The sequence below is a fragment of the Drosophila erecta genome, unplaced genomic scaffold (genome assembly GCF_003286155.1).
Source record: "Drosophila erecta strain 14021-0224.00,06,07 unplaced genomic scaffold, DereRS2 tig00000126-arrow-pilon, whole genome shotgun sequence".
In the NCBI taxonomy this organism is placed as follows: Eukaryota; Metazoa; Arthropoda; class Insecta; order Diptera; family Drosophilidae; genus Drosophila; species Drosophila erecta.
Window position 1 is genome coordinate 14500786 of NW_020825209.1, and position 19962 is coordinate 14520747.

A 19962-nucleotide genomic window follows, 5' to 3' on the forward strand; every position below is an offset into this window, starting at 1 on the left:
TCGGCTCCACTTTATCTCAATTACGAATACCACATATACATACGTCTGTGTATGTCTGTGAATATATATACGCCCACGCAAATTGAATATGAATATATATAAATATATATATATATGCATATATATATGTATATATGCACATATATAGTTAAATGTATACAAGTACAAAGCAAATGACGTCGGTATGTTTGAATCGGAATTAATAAATACACATACGATATATACCTTATCAAAACCGAAGTTTGTGTGGCAGATGCCGAGGCATAGATATAAATGAATCAGCTGATCGCCCCATTCACCTGTTGCCACAGAACTTGAGCTAAGCAATCCTTATCGAGCGATAAGTCGGACCTTCCCTGGAGTTTCTATTCCTGGCCTCCGGTGTTGCCAATGGCTCAGAACTGGCTTGATTATTTGTTGCTGTGCAGATTGAAGGGGATGAATGAAACGCAGTTGCACTGGAAAAACAATCGCAGCTCAGTGGCACCTCATTTGGTATGGATTTATCAATTTTTCATATATATTTCATATACTTTTATGAACGATTCGCAACATTTTCCTACTTAGTATTATACCTATTTGTGTGTCATTTGCAAATATTAATTTTAATTTGCAGTGTAGCCGGTGTAGCCTTATCTTGAGGGTTAAAATTACCTTGCGCCTATTTTCTTTCACTTCTGTTTATTTGACTCGCAGTCGCATTCGCATTCGCATTTTCGCTCAGATTGCAGATCATACACAACAGAGGTATATAAGTTGGAGCAACTGCATCCAGTTCATTCACTTGCTCGATTCGTTGGAGTTCGGATCTCGCTATGTCGGTGTCGTCTTTGGCCAGTTTACTGGGACTCAGCAATGAGGAGGATCAGCTGCAGTTGGCCTTTGATGAGGTTCTAAATCCCAGAGGTTAGTTTAAAAACAATGCTTAAAAGTGAAAAGTAAGGCCGAAGTACCAGCAGCAGTTGATTCCAATTTTAAATTTAATTTATTTGTATTAAATATATTGGTTTCTTATATGAATTGAAATCAATAGACGAAGTTGTAAATTTAATATTTTAATCATTTAATGTGCCATTTGTGGAGAAGTTTAGTTTCTGTGTAGAGGAATTTAATTTTTAGAAGTCTTTTGTTGAGCATACGTATATAAAAAAGGCACTTACATGAAAATAAAATGTTTTAGCCCATATAAACACACCAGGAGGTTCAATTTGCGACATCCAATATCTCCTGGAAACTTTGATTTATTTATTTAACATTATTTGATTATTTATTTGTGACTTTGTTAACTCACAAGGAACTCTCATGTTTTATGCTTAATACCTAATATCCAATCCAACATCTTTGGCCAGGAAGTGATCTAAACTTTTATTTGAGCGCATTTTAGTGGATTGCATTATCTATCGATTCGGAAATAGTTTTTTCGTTTTAATTGTAACGTTACGTTCGTTACGTGATTTTTCCATAAGCGCTCATCACTACAGAGCTTTTCGTTGATAAAATCCAGTACGTAAAGCTCGCTCTCGCCACACTTAATCACTTCCCTGCGCACAACTTGCTGCCCAGCCAGCTGATTCCGATCCGATCCAAGTCGCAGCTCAGTGGCACAGCTCCCAGTTGCTCCAGTTGCCCACCGTCCGCTTTTGTGGTGAGTTCAGGGGTGTGGAGAGCTGTTCCGCGGCTACCAGCGGAGATTCTTTGGTGATCTTTGGACCGGCTAGCATTTGTTTATGCAGCGCCTAACCGATGTAACCCAACTACTCTTTGCAGTTCCCTACAGACAGCCAACGAACCTGAGGATGTCCACTCCCATTCGCTACTACTATGACCTGATGTCGCAGCCCTCGAGGGCGTTGTTCATTATCTTCCGGCTGAGCAATATGCCCTTCGAAGACTGCGTGGTGGCCCTGCGCAATGGTAAGGGTATTCGGTGTGCGGGTCAAAGTGTGTCCATATGGTGGGCAAGTGTGCCAATACTTCACGCATCTCAAACAAAATGCAAAAACGTATCTTCTTGGTGTTATCGTTAATATCGATCTGTTATCGATCAAAGCATTATCGTTTTGGGCGCTTTTAAAAATTGTATCTTGTGAAAGAATTTACAAATTCCATATTATACTCGTAGATTAAGTTTAGTTCCATAGTTTTGGCACCATCTGTGTTTTGTGCGTATCCACTTGGCCCCGCCATTTGTGGTCACAATCTAATCTTGACCACGGTCTTTGTCCCCTCAGGCGAGCACTTGACCGAAGACTTCAAGAAGGAGATTAACCGCTTCCAGCGCGTGCCCTGCATCCACGACAATGGCTACAAGCTGGCGGAGAGCGTGGCCATTCTGCGCTATTTGAGCGCCAAGGGCAAGATACCGGAGCACCTGTACCCCAAGTACTTTGTGGACCAGAGCCGCGTGGACGAGTTCCTCGAGTGGCAGCACATGTCCCTGCGGCTCACCTGCGCCATGTACTTCCGCACCGTGTGGCTGGAGCCGCTTCTCACCGGACGCACTCCCTCCGAAGCCAAAATCGAGACGTTCCGCATGCACATGGAGCGCAACCTCGATGTGGTCGAGGAGGTCTGGCTGGAGGGCAAGGACTTCCTCACCGGATCCGCCCTCACCGTGGCGGACATCTTTGCAGCCTGCGAAATCGAACAGACACGTGAGTTTGGTTTCAGTTCTTCGATAATTCAAGTACAATCACATTTCACTCATTCAATCCAGGAATGGCCGACTACGATGTCAGGATCAAGTACCCCAAAATCAGGGCGTGGCTGAAGAGAGTGCGCCAGAGCTGCAATCCGTACTACGATGTGGCCCACGAGTTTGTCTACAAGATCTCTGGAACGGGTCCACAGGCCAAGCTATAAGCTCCAACGTTCACAAAGCCATTCTGTACATAGATCATTATCATTGCTGGGGACTTAGATGTAGTTGATAATCATGTTGTCATCGCTGGGAACAAAACGATAATAAAAAGTGCTTGTTTCTGGTTTATACTTGTACAATTTATTCTTAATATTGGTTGTTTCTTTTTTTTATTGTGTTGTCAGTATTATAGAAAATCCACATTTACTTGTTGAAAAAAATCATAATACAAATAAAATATATATAGATGTACATATACATGTGTAATAGAAAATACAATTTTTAAAAAATAACTACCTAAAGTCTAACAAAAAATTGTTTTTAGTTAATCATAATATTTATATAGCAACGTTACGCGCTTGGGTACTTTCTATATACTTTTCGCCTGCCTTCTCGTTTTTTTCTTGTTTTTTATTTTCTGCCATCGGGTAACAAAACAAAATGCGTACAGAATATATAATCTTTATATATCCTTTTTGGGGGTGGTGTAAATCATAATTGTGAATGAAATCAAAAAAATTAACTCGTATATACAGCAAAAAAAATGGGAGGAATACTATACAACTATCTAATTGCTTAATCATATGCATTTGCATGTACTTTTATGCGTTCTTGTATTTGCCAAACTTAAATCATATACAAACTACACAAAAATATATAATATTATATATGTAAATGTAAATTTATGCCGTTTTTCGTGCGTCATATGGTAAACATATAGTCGCTTTATCAATCAAACCTAATTTCGAACACGCCATCCCTCTTCTGGTCGCCTGTCGGAAAAATCTATCCCCCACTTCATAGCTTTGTAGCCGCACCTGCACCTATATCATGCATTTCCTTCAGCACCATCCAAATAAATACAAAAAAAAAAAAAATTGGTTTGTAAAAAACAAACACATTTTGTGGGTGGAAAAAAGGTTAACAGAATTTAAAGCCAATAATTTAAGGCACCAAAAATGGGATCATCAACCCTACGATTTTTGTACAACAGGTACAGAGGTACACGGAAAAAAAAAAACAAATGCACATCCAAATTAAGAACAGAACTTATCCCCATGCAGGACCTAGCACAACTTAGTTGTCAGAGGGACTCATCCAAGTGCACGGACGCGGACAGGCGACTCCTTCCATTGTTCCTTTACGTAGGTGGTTGGTTGCTTATGCGAATTCTCTGTATTGTGTTGTATAAGTTTTACAAAATAGTTCTCTCTCTCTCTCTCTCTCGTTCTATCTCCCTCTCCTTGTCACTCTCTGTCTCCCGCAATATATGTGCCATCTTAGCTTGGTTCCCATTTAATTTGTGTGTTTTGTGTGTTTCGTGTGTGCGAATAAATTACTTCCTGCCCTCGTACAGATTGTTTTTTCCTGCGTTGCATTGTTACGATTTGTTTGCCCCCGAAGTTGTGCCTTTTCATTACAGTGCATTAAGCAATTCGATCTGGGATCCTTGCCAACTAGCTAGGTTAAGTTACCTTGGTTGGGTTTCAATGGGTTATATTTGTAATATGTGGTATTGTATTCGACACAACTTCGCGGGGTCTGCACATGAATATATAAATATATTGTGATAGAATATGTAATAATATGTATTTCAACTGCTCTGCTGATTTGTTTCGCAATCAACACTTTTCTACACTCCTTTTGGTTAACTTTTAAGACCAAATTCGGACACAACGCCGCAACTGCACATTGATATAGGTTATAGTAAAATAGACTATGGTGACTACTTTTTACAGAATCTAAGTAGCATGCGGTATTTTCGCTCCACTTAAGCGCCTCTGCCACGCCCAATTTGAATTTAAAACTCGTTTTGGCCGTTTAACTTGCCAAACTTAGTCTTAAACGCGAGGGCCTGTGAAGCAAGACTACTTAAAAGGTGTTCGAATAGCCTTTGCTACAACGATTTGCCTTTATCAACTTTTGGGTTAACATTCAATTTAACTTTTGTTTTGTTTTGTTTAAATGTGTGTTTAGCATTTGTGTGTTCAACAGACTATTGTTAAATATCTTCTCGTTATGCCTTTGTCTATATATTAAACATTTCGTTAATACTCATGTAAACTGTGGGATTCAACGTGTCAATTAATCAGGTTAACCACATTTAAGCAACTGCTATTTTGGGGTGGTCTTGTCGCAGCAATCTGCATTAAGAGTTATAAACTAAGGTCAGGTTCTTTGAAACGCGATTTAAGCGGACTGTCTTTTCCATAATTACAGTCCATATTACAGTTTTAGTTTTGTTTAGACTGTTTGCTATGAATGGGAGTTCGCCTGACTGTGTCAACCATATTAAACTGTTCGCTTCTGGTTTCTTAGTTTGGGAGTCCCGGTTTTTAGAAGCGACCCCGGTTAATGTTCTTGATGCGTATGCCCACTTCTAGGACCTGATCTCCATTCCCAGCGGGAGTTGTGCTGGTGCTGCTGCTGTTGCTGCCACTTGCGCTGCTGTTGTTGCCACCGCCACCTACACCAGTTGGCGGTGCACCCGAGACCACTCCCGCTACTCCACCGCCGTTGCCATTACTGCCATCGCTTTGGGGTGAGTTATTGTTGTTGCTGCCGGATCCGGAACTAGATCCGGGCAAGGCTACACTGGCTTCGGCGCCAGCTTGACCCGTACCGAGGCGCCGCAGCACCGTGGTAGTGGTCGTTGTGGTGGTCGTCGTCTCGGCTGCAGCTGCGCCACTGCCTCCGCCGCCAGATGTAGCGCTGCCCAGCTTCAACAACTGCTGCTGGTGATGGCGGTTGTGGTGATTGTAGTTTATGGCTGCCAGGTCGTGACCGTGTGAGTGATTCGAGCAGCCACCATTGCTGGCGGAGTAGTCGTGAGGTCCGCCTACCGTGTGCCGCCGCTTAATGGATCGATTCTGCTTATTCTGGATCTGGCGCTTCTTGGTTAGGTTCATGTCAGTCTTCTCGTCCTTGGTCAAGCCAGTGGTGCTCAATGCCTGGCAGCAAGCCACTCCCACCGCCACCGCTCCAGCTACTCCGCCCGATACGCCCGCCGCTACTCCTCCGGATGGCTGCGTCGTCATGTGCCGGGTGGAGTAGTTCCGGCAATTGAAGCTGGCGCTGCGAAATAACCGATGATCGCGTCTCTTTTTGTTGTAGCGCTCGATAAAAAACGAGGGCGACGGTCGTTCACCGAGCAGCAGCTTCTCCTTGGGATCACTGGTGGTCGAGCCCTCGGAATCGTCCTCGGAAGCAGCTCCTCCGGAGGATCCCACCACCCTTTCAGCGCCTCCAGCGGCTGCGGTGCCCCTTTCATAGCTTAGATAGTTACTGAACCTGGGATGTATGCTTTTGGCTAGCATAGTGACACTGCTGGACGAGCAGCGCGAGGGAATAGCGCCGGCCCCACTGCTCCCGGTCGGCGTGCCTACGGGCGTGGCTGCTCCGCTAGTTGGTGCAGTGGAGCTGCCCTGATGAATGGGCACCGTGGCTGAGTGCTGTAACTTGTGTGCCGCCTTAAGCAAACTTGGGGGCAGTGGCGCAACTCCAGCCGACTGCTTTGAAGGCTTTTCATCGCCGCAAATTGTATTGGTGGCCGTGCAGGAGCGGCTCAGGTGCAGGGATAAGGGGGCTGTCTCCAGGGGATTGCAAAACTGATGGAACAGCCGCTCAGGCGACTCGTCCGCATATGGAATGTTCTCGGAGTGCATGTGCAGCGGTTGGCCCAAGGTGTGCCGCCGGTTCTTGGGAAACTCGGGCGATCCATTCTCGTCGTTCGATTCGGAGCCGCTGCGCAGGTTGCGCAGCTTGCTGTCCAGTGTGTCCGTAATGGTCGTCAGCGACATGGAACCTGGTTAACAGTAAGGAGTCACTTAATTATCAGCTCCCTCATCTCACCGCATTAGATCCTTACCCGTATCGCTCAGCCTGCTGCTGGAGTCGTCGTCCGTTAGCAGAATGGATATGTCCACGCTGCTGCGCTGTTGTTCCTTGGCCAGATTGATACCTACTCCCAAACTGTGGCCTAGGCTGCCAGACGACTGTCCTGAGTCCTTTTCGTCTAAGCTGGCCTTGCGCGTCTGGTGCGAGGATCTTGAGCCCAGGAAACCTCCCGTGCTTCGCTTCTTGAAATTGGCACTCAACAACTTGGAGGAAGTCGCCGAGATGGAGGATGAAATGGCCACCGCCGTTGTTGAGCATGCCGACGATGACGATGAGCTGAACTTGGTGGTGGAACTGGAAGAGGATGAGGCGGATGCCTTGCCGCCGCTGTGAAGCGTCGAACTGCTGGAGGTACTGGCGGTGCTGCTGGCGGATGCCGAGGCGGACGCCTTGGCGTAGTCCAACGACTGAAAGGGAAGAGAGACGGAAGAAACGGGTGTGGGCAGGAGCAGGATTAGAGCCTGGTCGCAAATGCTCTGCACAGCCTTGCGCTGCGCCCGTCGCTGCTGGATGGTGGTGGTGCTGATGGTTGTGGTGATGGAGTTGCTACTACTTGTGCTACTTGTGGTGTGGGTGGTGGTGGTGGTGGTGGTGGTGGTGGTGGTGTTGGTGTTGGAGGAGCTCCCGCTTACCAGAACGCTCTCGCCGGAGTACGTGTCCGAGTTTACGGCGCTCCGCTTGCCATGGGTCTTTCGTCTGAGCTGCGGCATAAAGCGCGACGTGCGCGTGGTTTCGCGCTCTGTGATCCGCTCGATCTTCGACAGGTTGTGCAACAGCATGTTCGTCTGATCCTCCTGTGTCTGCTGCTGCGGCTGAGCGGCGCTTATGGCGGCGGTACCGCCGCTTACTTCGGCTAAATCCGGCAGACTGCCGCCCTCAAAGAAGTAGTTGTACTGCAATTCAAATGGAAATACATGGATTGTTATCGTATACAAACGTATAATAAACTATGAACTTAGGATCCTTACCTGTGTGACGAGCAGCTCAACGATGCGGCACTGATGCTTCATGTCCTTGACTGCCGTTTCCAGGGTATCGTTCGGCGTCCTGATTATCGATGGCCCGAATATGATGGCCAGGTTCTTGGGCTCCATGCGGTTCACATCGCAATTGCCGCTCACTCGGCACAGATGGCGAATCAAGTGCTTCATTGTCTCGTAGGGATGACGTGGTAACGACTCCACAATCTCGCGTAGAAGGACAATTCTCTCCAGCCCAAACTTCTTGTCCGCTTCAATGAAGTTGATGTAGTAACTGGCCGGCATCAAGGCATCGGGGAGACTGCGGATGAACAACTTGAGCAGACTGCTCACCACATTCACATCCTCCCAGCGGTCATCGCTAGCACAACTCTCGAACTGAAAGTCTTTGGTGTTGACCAGTTCGGACAGCTCCGATATGGCCGCCTTGTTTCCGGGTATGCGATAGATGCCTACCACGCCCAGACCCTTGGTCTCGACAATGTTCGTGCACACCTCTACCAGATGCGGCACATAGGCATTGACCTTTGACATCGGACAGCTGCGCAGGGGAACGCCAATGGAGCCAATTTGCTTGGCTGCACAAGCGGATGGCGAGGCCAAGTCGTGGTGCGCCACCCCTCCGCTGCCACTGCCGCCACGGCGGAAGAGCAAATCCTTCCAGTTTTTCGATTTGGGCGATCCCAAATCCTTATCTGGTATATGCTTGTGCGAAGAGGATTTCCTTGCCTTCATCACCGGCGAAATAGAGTCGCTAGTGGCAGCGACAATAGCCGCAGCTGCAGGCAGCGCAGAAACATGGTGGCTGCCACTAGCGTCTGCAATGCCACCCGAATGAGAGCTCAAGGGTGAGCTGTCGGCTGCAATTGCTCCGCCTTGGACATCGTCCAGATAGCTGGCGCTGGCCACTGTTTTCTGCGGTTCTGCCAACTGCTTGCCCTGTGGCTGGTGCTCCTGTTGAAATGGATGCATGTAAATGGATTTTTTTCGGCTTATGTGCAACTTGAACACTTACGTTATCGTCGTAGTTGAGGCTGTCCTTCCACTGCAGCAGCCCAAACAGACGTTTCATCTCATTGCTGCTTTTCGTCTTGAACAGAATCTCCGTGTAAGGACCGCTGCTACAGGTGGACGAAGAGGTGGATGCGGTCAGGGCCGATGCTGAGTTGGCAGTGGGTTCATTCGCACTGCTGCTGCCCGACGAGGTTAGCAGCTTGTCGTGTCCTTCGTCCAGGTTTAACTCGTTGCCCAAGGAGGCCAAGTGGGCTCCACTGGGCGATGGCTTCGACTGCATACGGATCAAGTATTTCTTCTTATCCAGCGACTCGTCGAAGAACTTAAAGTTTCTAATATCAAGTTCTATCACCTAAGGTAACAAGACAGTCATTAGTTAACGCGCCCGGGGTTATCCATCTACAATGCACTTACATTGTGCTCCGATTTGGCATGGCGGCCTGAGTAGATACGCAGCAGATCTCCCTTGATCTCCAGCTTCACCTGACGCCATGATCGGTATTCGGACATGCGCTGCAAATGGAATGAATGTTATTCGTGCGCTTGTTGTGGCTGCTTTGTAAGGGGGACCACTCACTTTTCCGTTGATGCAAGAGGACTTGATCTCGATTTCCGTCTCAAAGGCCTCCAGTTCGTTTGGCACATACTTGCCATTCAATTCGGCATCAATGTGGATGCTATTAAATGCAGGAAAGAGGTGTTATTTATTTATGGGCAATGTGATACACTGACAAACCTGCTTCGCATGTCGCTGCTCATGGAGGCCCTGCGACTCCCGTGGGCCGACAGACGCACATCCTCTAGGCCGTTCGGCGTCTCAATGAACTCGTGGCCACCACCTGTGCCTGCAATCACATCGTAGGTGGGGTCCGGATGCTCCTCCACCAGGGACTTCGTCTTTTGCGGCTCCACGACAGCAGCCACCGGAATGGGGATCGAAATGGGCAGGGGTGCAGGTGCAGGTGCTGGAGCTGGAGCTGGAGCGGATGAGGGCGTGGGTCCAGGTGCAGATGTAGCTGCTGTTGCGGCTGCTGAGCCGGACGCCCCTGTTCCTGCCGCATCTCCGCCAGCAGCAGCCTCCGCATTGAAGTCGGTCTCATTGTTGGTTGCCCGCAGGTAGGAGATCCTACGCATAGGTTTGCCTTCATCGAAGGAGCTGGAGGATAATGGTTTGTAGCGCCGGACCACGTTGCCGCTTCCCGCCGCACTGTCCACAATGGCTGCCGCTGTAAAATAAATGGCTCATATCATCCTTTAGTTTAAAGAAGCATTTAAGACTACCAAAAGCGATAAACAAGGACTAATTGACTCAAATTCTCAATCATAGCTGTCACACTTTACAGGACAATTACTTCAAATTACGTTTTGGATACTCCGTGCGATTCCTTTTTGTTTTTACTAATTATAAAAGATAATTATTTAGTTCTGAACATTATTCTGCAATTCAACATTTCTGCACTTCCTGCCCGAAGTACATGGGCATCGGATATAGCAAAGGAACAATGAGCAAACTAAACAGGGCAACCAAGAACCTACCACTGCTCTCGGCAATGTCCGCCAAGGAGGCAACGGAGGAACCCGCGGACGGCTTATCCGGCAGCGCCACAAACTCTGCACCAAATATGAAAACACGATTGTGGTTAAGTAACTTAGTAGATGGAAAGGCATGTGGAATAGATGCGCGGCTAGACTCACTGCTGGATCCCACTGGCACCGGATCGATGGTGGCATTCGCCAGGGTCGCCTTGTGCAGCTCCATCCGGCTGCTCGTCTGCCCATCCACCGTCGTCGTCGTCGTCGTTGTCGTTTGTTGCTGCGTCTGATGGTATTTGGCCAGCGGATGCTGCTGCAGTGACTCATACAGCACACTTTGCTTCTTCACCGTCGTGGTGGCCGAAGTGCTCGACGCGCTGGCAGAGGACTCCATGGCGCTAGTGTTGATAGACAGCGGCTTGAACGGATCGAATCCCTTGGACATGTGTGACACCAGCTTGCGCTCAAAGCTGTGAATGAACAGGAAGACAAAATGAATGACATATTTACGCTTTCATATGGCTTGGTACTTACACCTTATTGGTGACTCCTGTCTCCTGCAATGTCTCAAAATAGTCCAGATCCTTGGCGTACTTGGCATTGTTGTTGATCAGCACCTGGCGATGTTGCGTCTGCTGGAGCTGCTGATGTTGCTGCTGGTGGTAGTGCTGGTGCTGCTGCTGCTGATATTGCTGCTGCTGCTGGTGGTGGCACACGCTGCCGGGAGCCGTAGAAGACCGCTGCACCAGCTTACCCCCGGTGTGGTACATGTCGTAGTTAAGGACATGATGTTGCTGTTGTTGCTGCTGTTGCTGCTGCTTGAGCATCACTTGATGGCGACTGCGCGGCGGCGGCACCACCACTTGGACACCACCTGGCGGCGTGTGCGAGGGAAAGAAGTGCTGCTGGTGCTGCTGCAGGTGTTGCTGCTGTGCCGGCGACGAGGATTGCGCCTGGTTGCCATTGATCGAGGAGGCGGCGGAGGTCATGGAGGCGGGCACCGGCGACTTAAGGAACTCCTCCTTCTGCTTAATGGACTCGCGCAGTCGGATCATCAGGTCGCTGTTCTCACTGCCCCCCGAAAGGGATCCCGACCCAGCTGATCCGGCTGCTGAGCTCGGACCCGCGGCGACTGCATACAACGCCTGGTTGTGGCTCGACGCGGACTTGGGCTGGCGGGCGGTGGGTGTGGGTGTGTTCGTTGCCGAGCTGGCCGATAATACTGTTAGATTTGGCGGCTGATTAGCACTGCAACAATATAGAAACATAATTGATCACATTAAATTGCGTCCAACCATCGGGAATATGACACACGTATCTCTAATATGCATAAAGAAATGATATATGGTTTCGCTCGAGCATATTCACTTATATATTCTCGCAAACCCACCTTATTTGTGTCATTAGTAATTTAGTAATAAATAGACACTGCACTGTACTGTGTTTCAACAATTTACTCCGCCAAACGACACTTAAAACATCGAAATCAACAGTGTGCTTTTCTATTTGCCTTTCAGTAAGCGATAACCGAGCCAAAGTGCTTCTGTTGACGGATCTAGACACTTTTTGCAGCCCCTTAATTTTTTCGCACCACAACAAAAATATTTGTCAATTGAATCAGCGGCTGATGGGCAGACGCAGTAGCTCCAAATTGGCAATCGGCCAAAAGCAGTGCGCTCCAAGTGTGCTGCCCACTTTTTGATGGCACGTGCCACCATCAGTTTGTCAGTCGCTCGATGAGTTTCAGTTTGGCTGCGATTCGCTGTCGTCACACGGTGCGCATGCGCAATATTCCCACTACCGTACGCCGATCACGATCGACGACATATAGCCGAATTCCATTCCCTATTTTGCGGAAAACAAATCCAAAGCTCAATGTTCTTATTTTTAACCAATCAATCGATTTATTGCGCTTCAATTAAACTTAAGTTTGCTTCCGTTTCAGTCTTAAACAATTTTTTTAAAACAAATTATAAATGTACTACTTAAAACTACTACTAAGAAGTGGAGCCCTCATTTACATCATGGTAATTTGGAGAAATTGTACACATTATTCACCTCTTTGTTTCAAACATTCACCTTCTTAAATAGTTTGCATATTTCAGTTTAATGCACTTCCTTTGCTGGCGATACAATTCATAACTGTCATTGCTAAACGCAAAGTTTTGTGTGAAAATCATGAATCTCTGTTTTATTATCAGCCAACCATGACATAAAGGTTGACCGAGGGGGAAATTCGGAAGTCAAACAATGCGTTTTACACATTCATACTCCCCCAGTGGGGAAACATTTTTCGTATCCGACTTGCGCAACCGCTAATGACCACACAGTATACAAAAAAATCACTACTTTAATGGCACGGTTTAAATATTTAAGCCATCATTGATGGTCCTTTGGGTTTTTAATGCGCAAACAGAACATTTTCCCCGAAGGTCAACTTGATAATTTTCATTTTTTTTTTCCAGCAAAAACATTCTAGGAATTAACATGGTAATGAAAACTGTAGCCAACTTCAACATGCAATCAAACCCACGCGTTTGTCAAATTTTCTGCATTTTCCGCTGACATTCCTAATTGACATGAATGTCAAGTAGATACACATAAGTTCACGGCTAAAAGCCTTTTGTGATATGTGAAAATGTCAAATTGTGGACCGGTTTTTGGGCATTTTTCTTTGTCCGCTGTATGTTTTGGTTTTCATGTTGCTTTTCCGCCACCAGCGCCGCTACAGTGGGCACTCAGTAAATCAACGGCCAACGGCCAACGGCCACAGGCGGCAAACAAAACAAATTAGATTTGGGCCGTAGTTTAAGTGGCTGAGAGCAGTACGAATAATTAAGTTTCATGTGGCGCACAAAGATGGAGCATTTGCGTATCGAGTTTTAGCTTCTCGCTTGTGGTGGCACTACAACAAATGGCAAATTAGTTTAACTATGCCTCCACTTCCTGACCCTCGTATCCCGCATACCGCATCCCGCATCCTGCATCCCGTGTGCGCAACCTCCGCCTCTTCAGATTTTCAAATGAAAGTTCAAAGCTAAAAATAGTATGGTAAATGACAGTGTGTGTGCGCCAGGATGGTTAATTCAATTCGCTTTTAAAAGCCTTTCCCACACTCGAGGCTCAAAAGCCCGGCAGACTGTCAAGGTCAAAAGGTAATGAATAGATGGCCCCAAACCCACACCTTCTATATCCCTGGATCATATTTCACAGGTCGCAGAATAAGGGAAATACACACACATTCACACCACGTTTCTATTGCCTAGCTATCAGCGCACAGTGGGCTAAATTGTATCGATTCTTGTCTTCAACCGAACCAAACTATCTAAGCGATAAGTCACTTGTTCCTTTTTATACAACTAAACGCAATATTTTGAGTCTCACTTTTGAACGAGTTCAGTGTGAGTCGAGCCCACTGTGCAGCGGCACAGCAGGTAGCAATGGAAAAAAAAACAAAAAAAAAAATATGGATCAGAAGCTCGTGTGCTCAGCAAATATATGTGTGATTATTGGTGTACGACCGCGCATTTGTCGGGATTATTATCTATGCATAAGCTCAATATATAAAATTCGATGAGTTGCACACTGGACAAAAATTCCGATAGAACAGGTCCCAAAATATATACATATCCTTTAAAGACGATATTACTAAATGGGAGAGATACTTTAATGCAAATGGTATGTTAGCTCTTAATTCAAGCAAGAGAACGCTGGAGTCGAGTAGCACGACTATTGGATACCCGTTACTCAGTACATGATTAAGGTAGAACAATGACATTTACAAATCTAATAATGCTTTAGGCATGTGGGTGAAATCGGCAGGCTTTCTGCAGGGTTATCTAGCTCTTATAATTCCCAAGATCTTGCCGCTCATACGGACGGACAGCAGGACTAGGCAAGTGATCCTGATCAAGAAACGCTTTCCTTTAGCTGTTACATACTCTTCAAAGAACCTAGCACACCCCTTTCCTACGGGAATAACGGGTGCGTAATGCAGAAAAGCTGTTACACAAGTGAGGCTCGCATTCAATACAGTTCGATTTAATTCGATTCGATACAAGGCCCCCTCACACCCACACCCACTAAAGCCCTTATCACGCCACATACACACACATAATATACCCCATAATGGTGCATATCGATAAGGGCGGCCAGCGAATTAGCAGTATCTGTATCTATAGGGGGCATAAACACACACATATATACATACATATATACAAGTATATAAAAGTCGTATAACTATAAGCTCTCTCCCCTTCGGCGTGTGGAATTTCGCGCTTTTATTGTCTGCACTGTGGGCATATTTCGTATTATTTTCAGTTGCCTGATTTGCGTTTTGCCAACTCTTGCGACTCTTTGCAATTAACAAGTCGTAAATAAAAAGTTGTTGACATATTTGATAAGCGGCAGAAGCCACAGGGAGCCAGCGCACATGCAAAGAAAACACACCCACTAACAAACTCGGCTTTTCTCGCGGTGTTTAATTTCCGCAAGTTCCACAATTTTCCCCTCTTTCCAGCAAACAAAAATTGTTTAGAAATTCAAATCGTTGAATATAGCAAATTTCTTTGTCGAGTAGTTTATTTCCAAGGGTTTTTTTTTTGCACAATTGAAGAGGTTTGTGTGATTTTAAGACCCTCGTGGAAAAAGTTTAACTGCGGAGCTATTCTCATTACAAAGCTGCTATGAATGTAAATAACTTATTTACTTGTTAGAAGTTCAGTCATAGTCTGTTGTACATTTCCACCAAGCGATTTCTAAGCCGATTTTCGAACAGAGCGACTGGCTTGTGGAACAACCGATCTGAACCACTTCCTTGGTGATAACTGGGTTTCATTTAACCCTTTCCAAAGGTGAGGTTTGCAACTGAAGACGAGGCACGTTCATTATGGTCTTTGTTTGTAATTGTTTTCAGCAGGGGAGTCGTGTTCGGACCTTTGATTGAAAGCACTTGAACTCTTGATCTAATGTGCATGCTTTTTTTCGGACAAGGTCTCGTCAAATTGTGCTTTCTTGTTTGGTTTCTCAATTGTTTTGGTTTTATTTCATTATCACATTATCAGTATCACATCACAGGCAAAAAAAAATTGAAATTGATAATGTCAAATTAACCTGTTTTCGGTATTGGGAGCGATCTCGAATCGTATCATTTTCATGTGTATGAGCATCGGCTTCTTATCGCCTTGATAAGGTAGCGCATACATTTTTCTGGCAGTGTACGGCAGTCGGAGCTCTTGAAATATGCTAGTAAGTGAATTAAAATTACAAAACTTCGTTTGCCGCGTATCACAATATCTGAAATCTGCGCGAACCGCTCGCCATCGTCAACTAAACTAAAGTACTACGCAAAGTCCCTGCGACTAAGCTAAAATAAATAAATAAAAAAAGAAGGCACAACAAAACCCAGCAAAAATTGGCTTTGTATGCATGTATGAAATTTGTGTTAAAGAGCGGCGGAGGCTCAGCAATTGAAAGAGACCCATTGAGTGGGCAGTGACCGAATGGCGAACGACCCACCGACCGATGCTCTCCTCTCACATGATTTCCTTTTTATTATTTCAGTACAGGGATCCCTCTGTGAGAGAACTGTCGATCTATAGATCGCCTAGTCGTCAGAAAGTCGTCAAAGTGTAACAATGACTACAAATTTATTTTTAATTCGATATTTATTTTGTAAATTTATTAAATATATATAAAATTATTCAACTCCTACACTTAAAGATTTGATCAAGTCATTGAAAAACGTAAAATCTACTTATACCGCATAATTCACAATGATTTGATTTGGGTACTTTTTTCACAACTCCATACCCCATTAGAGTACAATGCCAGTGCCCACTGTACTTTGTAACCAATAAATAGATAAACAAATAAAAAAGAAGCGAGGGGCGGCAAGTGGGCGCCGGGAGCTGCCCACAGTTTGCACAGGATCGGCGAAAGGGAGAGAGTGGGAATCACTATATCGCTATCAGTCACCGACTGACCAAATATATACCCCATAATCCACCGCCCAACCGCCCTCCCCCCACCCCTCTCCATCTCCCTCTTCGTTCCCAGCGGGCAACCTTGTCTTGCTTATTTATTTACCGAGTGGGCGGATGAGCAGGGGGAGCGAGCGGAAGGGGGAAGTCCACCCGAACGCAGGGCGTATACGTAATTGTCAAAGCAAAGTAGTTAAATTTGTACAGCGCACAGTGGGACCAAGTATAGATTTTCGGCGACTTCAAATCAAAATAATAATAATTTGGCATTAGGTGCAAGTGATAATAAAGCAACAACATGGAGTTGACCGACAAAATACCACCCACTGTGCACGCAATGAGTTTTTCATTTCCGATGACATATTTTCGCCAGCCATCAATCAAACAGCCGATCAATCAATCAATCAATTGAGGGGAAATTCATATGCAAACAAAAGAAAGCACATACACATGTATGCATGCATGTATGTATATCGCGTACACAAAGACACAATATTTTCTTGTAGTGCAAATTAGTTCAGTGGCATGTTCGGAATGCCTGGAGTAGTCAATAATTTACATGAAGCCACCTCCTGCCGGGCAGCCAGATCAACTCAAACCCAATCCGAGTGGTCTCAGTTTCCATCTCGATCTCGAAAAGATAAATAATCCCTCATCCGCTCGGGAGAAACAGAAGGGACAGGGGACGACTTAAAGTTTGCGGGAATTGAAGGCATTATTTGCTACCCATTCTTTGCTGCCATACAAAATTCAATTAAATTTATCGTAATCATTTAACAATGGGGCAAATATTCGCTGCTTTGCAGCTCAACAAATTTATTGTTATTGTTGCGAGGTGTCCGCTTACACTCGTTGTGTGTGCATAAAGTTATGCGGTTACTTATTTATTTTTCCCTCCGTTTTTCCCCGCGATTAGTCAATGGGTAGTGGTTACTGTGCAGTAATAATAATTGATTTAATTTTATTCATATTCATGTGCAGCAACGCTGCGTATACGCAATGCGACTGCAGGGGGTGTTGAAAAATGTCTGATATTGCGTTTTGAATATTAAAACAATTTTGAATTATTTATGCGGTGGCATAAATTGGCGCGTTAAACTTTTTAGCAAGGCCTAAGCTTCAATAAAACCGGCCAGCAAGTATGGAAAAGTTACATCAATATCCAAGCACTAAGCACCATCTATGTTTCAACCAAAGAATCGGTTTGAGCTGGAAAAACAACTTTGAATCGAGAGAATCGAAAGAAATAGGTATAATTAATTGAAACATTCAGGTGTACAATTTGGAGTGATAATCCAAGTTCATGTTCATGTATAGTTTCATGTTCGTTGCGCATGAAACGCAATCAATAATCAATCAATTCCCAAGGTTATCTCACAATTAAAAGACTCGTCTGTGGGAATATTTTCAGTTGGTCAGTAGACGTGTGTATCTATTCTAACTGACAGTTCTCTAAATGTTCGTCTAAGTTTGCCCCAACCAACTCACGTAATTTGAAAATTGCACATGCAGCAAGCCAGGGAAAGACGTGACAAACTTTCCAAAAAGCATACGAGAAATTGCAAACAAAGAAAGATAGCGAAGGGTACACAGTAAGTCATTGGATCTCTTCGTACCACCAAATCTAATTTAACTAATGTGTTTTCCTTCTGGTCTAAACTTCCTTATCAGCACAGCACTTTAAAGATAACTATCTCAAAAATATGGCACGAAAATCAATAAATAATTACCACAAGCATTAACTGAAACAGGAAAAAAGAATATAGCCGTTTGCGTATGTTGTAAAATCGACCCTTTGAAAAGGTCGACCCTTACCTACATACATATAAGTACATATGCACGTTGTATACCCGCTGACGTCACATGAACTTTTTATAGAATACGAAATAATAAATAATTTTTGCACATCCCCAAACGGACGGACGGACGGACGGACGAACGGACAGGCAGGCAGCGGGAAATATATGGAAAATAAATTTCATTCAGAACAGACAGACGCAAAACAATGACAAATATGCATGGAAAGCCAGCGCGAGTCGGGCGATGAATGAAATGAGACTGAAGTGAGGAATGTACGAAATGGGAACGCCAGATGAAGGAGCACTGGAATGGTTTCGGGGTTCCGTCCAAAGGGGAAGCTAGGATGAAATCACCGAGCGGCCCCGCCGTAGCCACAATGGCGACCAATATTCGGCTGCCGACTTCGGTCTATATGTCCATATGCCTACACGTTCCAAAGATGGCAAATGTGACGAGTCATCTGTGTGCGTCCTAAATATAACAACTATCTAAAAATCTATAACTAGGAACATTAGCAAAGCATTGAATTTGCAATTAATCGTTAGGAATGAAAAAAAATGGCTCAAAAATCGAGCACAGTGTCAGAGATCAGATGCAAATTCCAACGGGCAATAGACACACATAACTCTAGGGAGTAGCCCACAGCCTCGAGGGTAAAAACCTTTCGCACAGAGTTCGTTTACAATTGTTTTTAATTATGCACATTGTGCGCCGCCAGTTGCTGTTCATTATGCGGTTAGTTATTGTCATTTAGTTCATCGCAATTCAGCGCAATTTTCATCTCTCATCTGCCTGTTTTATTGGCAGCCTTTCCGCCCCCTGATCGCCAGGCATTTCTCGTTTTCAATTTCAAATATTAAGTTTTCACTTATTTTTTCGTTGGTTTTTTGTTGGCAATGAAAGTGAAATAATGTGCAATATGCATGCATGTATATGCATCTATGTGCTTTTAAGCAGAGACGACTGACCGCCTCTCAACTTTTGCCACCATAAATCACACAACGGATCGCCACTGCACAGTGGAGCAAACTGCATTTGTACGTGCATTGCATTCGGCGACTTAAAAAAATATATGTACATATCACACTTGTAACCCAAAAAAACAATCAAGTAAGCGAGAATTTCATGTCGGACTGCTGTCAGCCATTTGAGCACCCAGTTGACCTGGTGCTTTCAGTGTTTCCGTATTGGGCCAATCGACCAGTTCTGTTTCAGTTTTTTGGAGAGCACACACATCTGAATTTTTGTTTTACAAAAGTCTATACAATTTTCGATCACGTTGAATCGAACAATCAGGTAAGCTGTAAGGCAGTTGGCCAGCACTATCGAAATCTCCTTTAATTCACAATTTATGTACAGTTTTCTGGCGCTATGGTGAAGAAAACAAAAACACTTCAGCTGCTGCGAATGGCTCGCTCTGTCTTCACGATCATTTATAACGACCACTTCTGCTGGACCTTCATAAAGAGCTATACACTCTTCTCCCTGGCGATCCCGCTGGCCAAGTACTTTGATGGTTTCCAAGTATTGCCCAACGGTGGAGTCGTGTAGTTTTTCTTTTTGCTATCGGATTTGTGTCAAATGTACCTAAATTAAAGGTTTATGGATCAAGGCAAACGTTGATATGTGACATATCAATAAAAAAATATTAGCAAACTAACTGGACGTTATTTAAAAAAACGTTAGAAAAGAACGTTCGCTTATCTTATAATCATGTAGTTCAGTCTGTTAAATCGCAAGGTTAAACCCCTTTAAACAGCAAATTGGCATAAAGGTGCTAGTTTTTGTTTATAGAACTGAAAGCGTTGTAAATACGTATGCTTTTTTCTGCTGTCCATAAGCCCAAAATCCGAAAATCCGCTGTAATTGCCATCATGTGTGACGTCAATTGCCGCTT

At 44.9% G+C, this 19962-nt stretch overlaps 3 protein-coding genes across 7 annotated transcripts in view; 2 read left to right on the forward strand and 1 right to left on the reverse strand.

The window, feature by feature from the left end:
* Window positions 1-801: 801 nt before the first annotated feature.
* On the forward strand, window positions 802-2991 carry LOC6549755 (glutathione S-transferase theta-1). Of its 2 annotated transcripts, none has more exons than XM_001978581.3 (4): window positions 802-906; window positions 1768-1914; window positions 2232-2654; window positions 2717-2991. In XM_001978581.3, exons 1-4 carry the CDS (start codon window positions 816-818, stop codon window positions 2860-2862), a joined length of 807 nt encoding a protein of 268 aa, XP_001978617.1. In that variant the 5' UTR covers window positions 802-815; the 3' UTR covers window positions 2863-2991. The 2 variants fall into 2 exon arrangements, with proteins under 2 accessions (XP_001978617.1, XP_026837644.1); XM_026981843.1 differs by lacking the exon at window positions 802-906 and adding an exon at window positions 1512-1645.
* Window positions 2992-3164: 173 nt separating this feature from the next.
* The window catches only part of LOC6549756 (GTPase-activating protein pac-1), a 38390-nt gene continuing 21592 nt past the window's right edge, over window positions 3165-19962 (reverse strand). Inside the window, exons 5-15 of one of the 4 annotated variants that reach the window (XM_015155091.2) lie at window positions 10819-11532; window positions 10447-10754; window positions 10288-10362; window positions 9488-9977; window positions 9329-9428; window positions 9166-9264; window positions 8753-9103; window positions 7726-8691; window positions 7390-7650; window positions 6729-7164; window positions 3165-6665 (exon numbers count right to left, since the gene is read on the reverse strand). In XM_015155091.2, coding sequence (XP_015010577.1) covers window positions 5197-6665; window positions 6729-7164; window positions 7390-7650; window positions 7726-8691; window positions 8753-9103; window positions 9166-9264; window positions 9329-9428; window positions 9488-9977; window positions 10288-10362; window positions 10447-10754; window positions 10819-11532 — 5269 coding nt within the window. In that variant the 3' untranslated portion in view covers window positions 3165-5196. Of the gene's footprint in view, window positions 6666-6728; window positions 7651-7725; window positions 8692-8752; window positions 9104-9165; window positions 9265-9328; window positions 9429-9487; window positions 9978-10287; window positions 10363-10446; window positions 10755-10818; window positions 11533-19962 lie in introns of all 4 variants that reach the window. The other 3 variants (XM_015155093.2, XM_026982568.1, XM_001978582.3) reach the window with 3 other exon arrangements.
* LOC6549757 lies at window positions 19226-19724 on the forward strand. Its single transcript, XM_001978583.3, has 2 exons — window positions 19226-19361; window positions 19425-19724. The coding sequence occupies exon 2, from the start codon at window positions 19437-19439 to the stop codon at window positions 19614-19616; it is 180 nt and encodes a 59-aa protein (XP_001978619.3). The 5' UTR covers window positions 19226-19361; window positions 19425-19436; the 3' UTR covers window positions 19617-19724.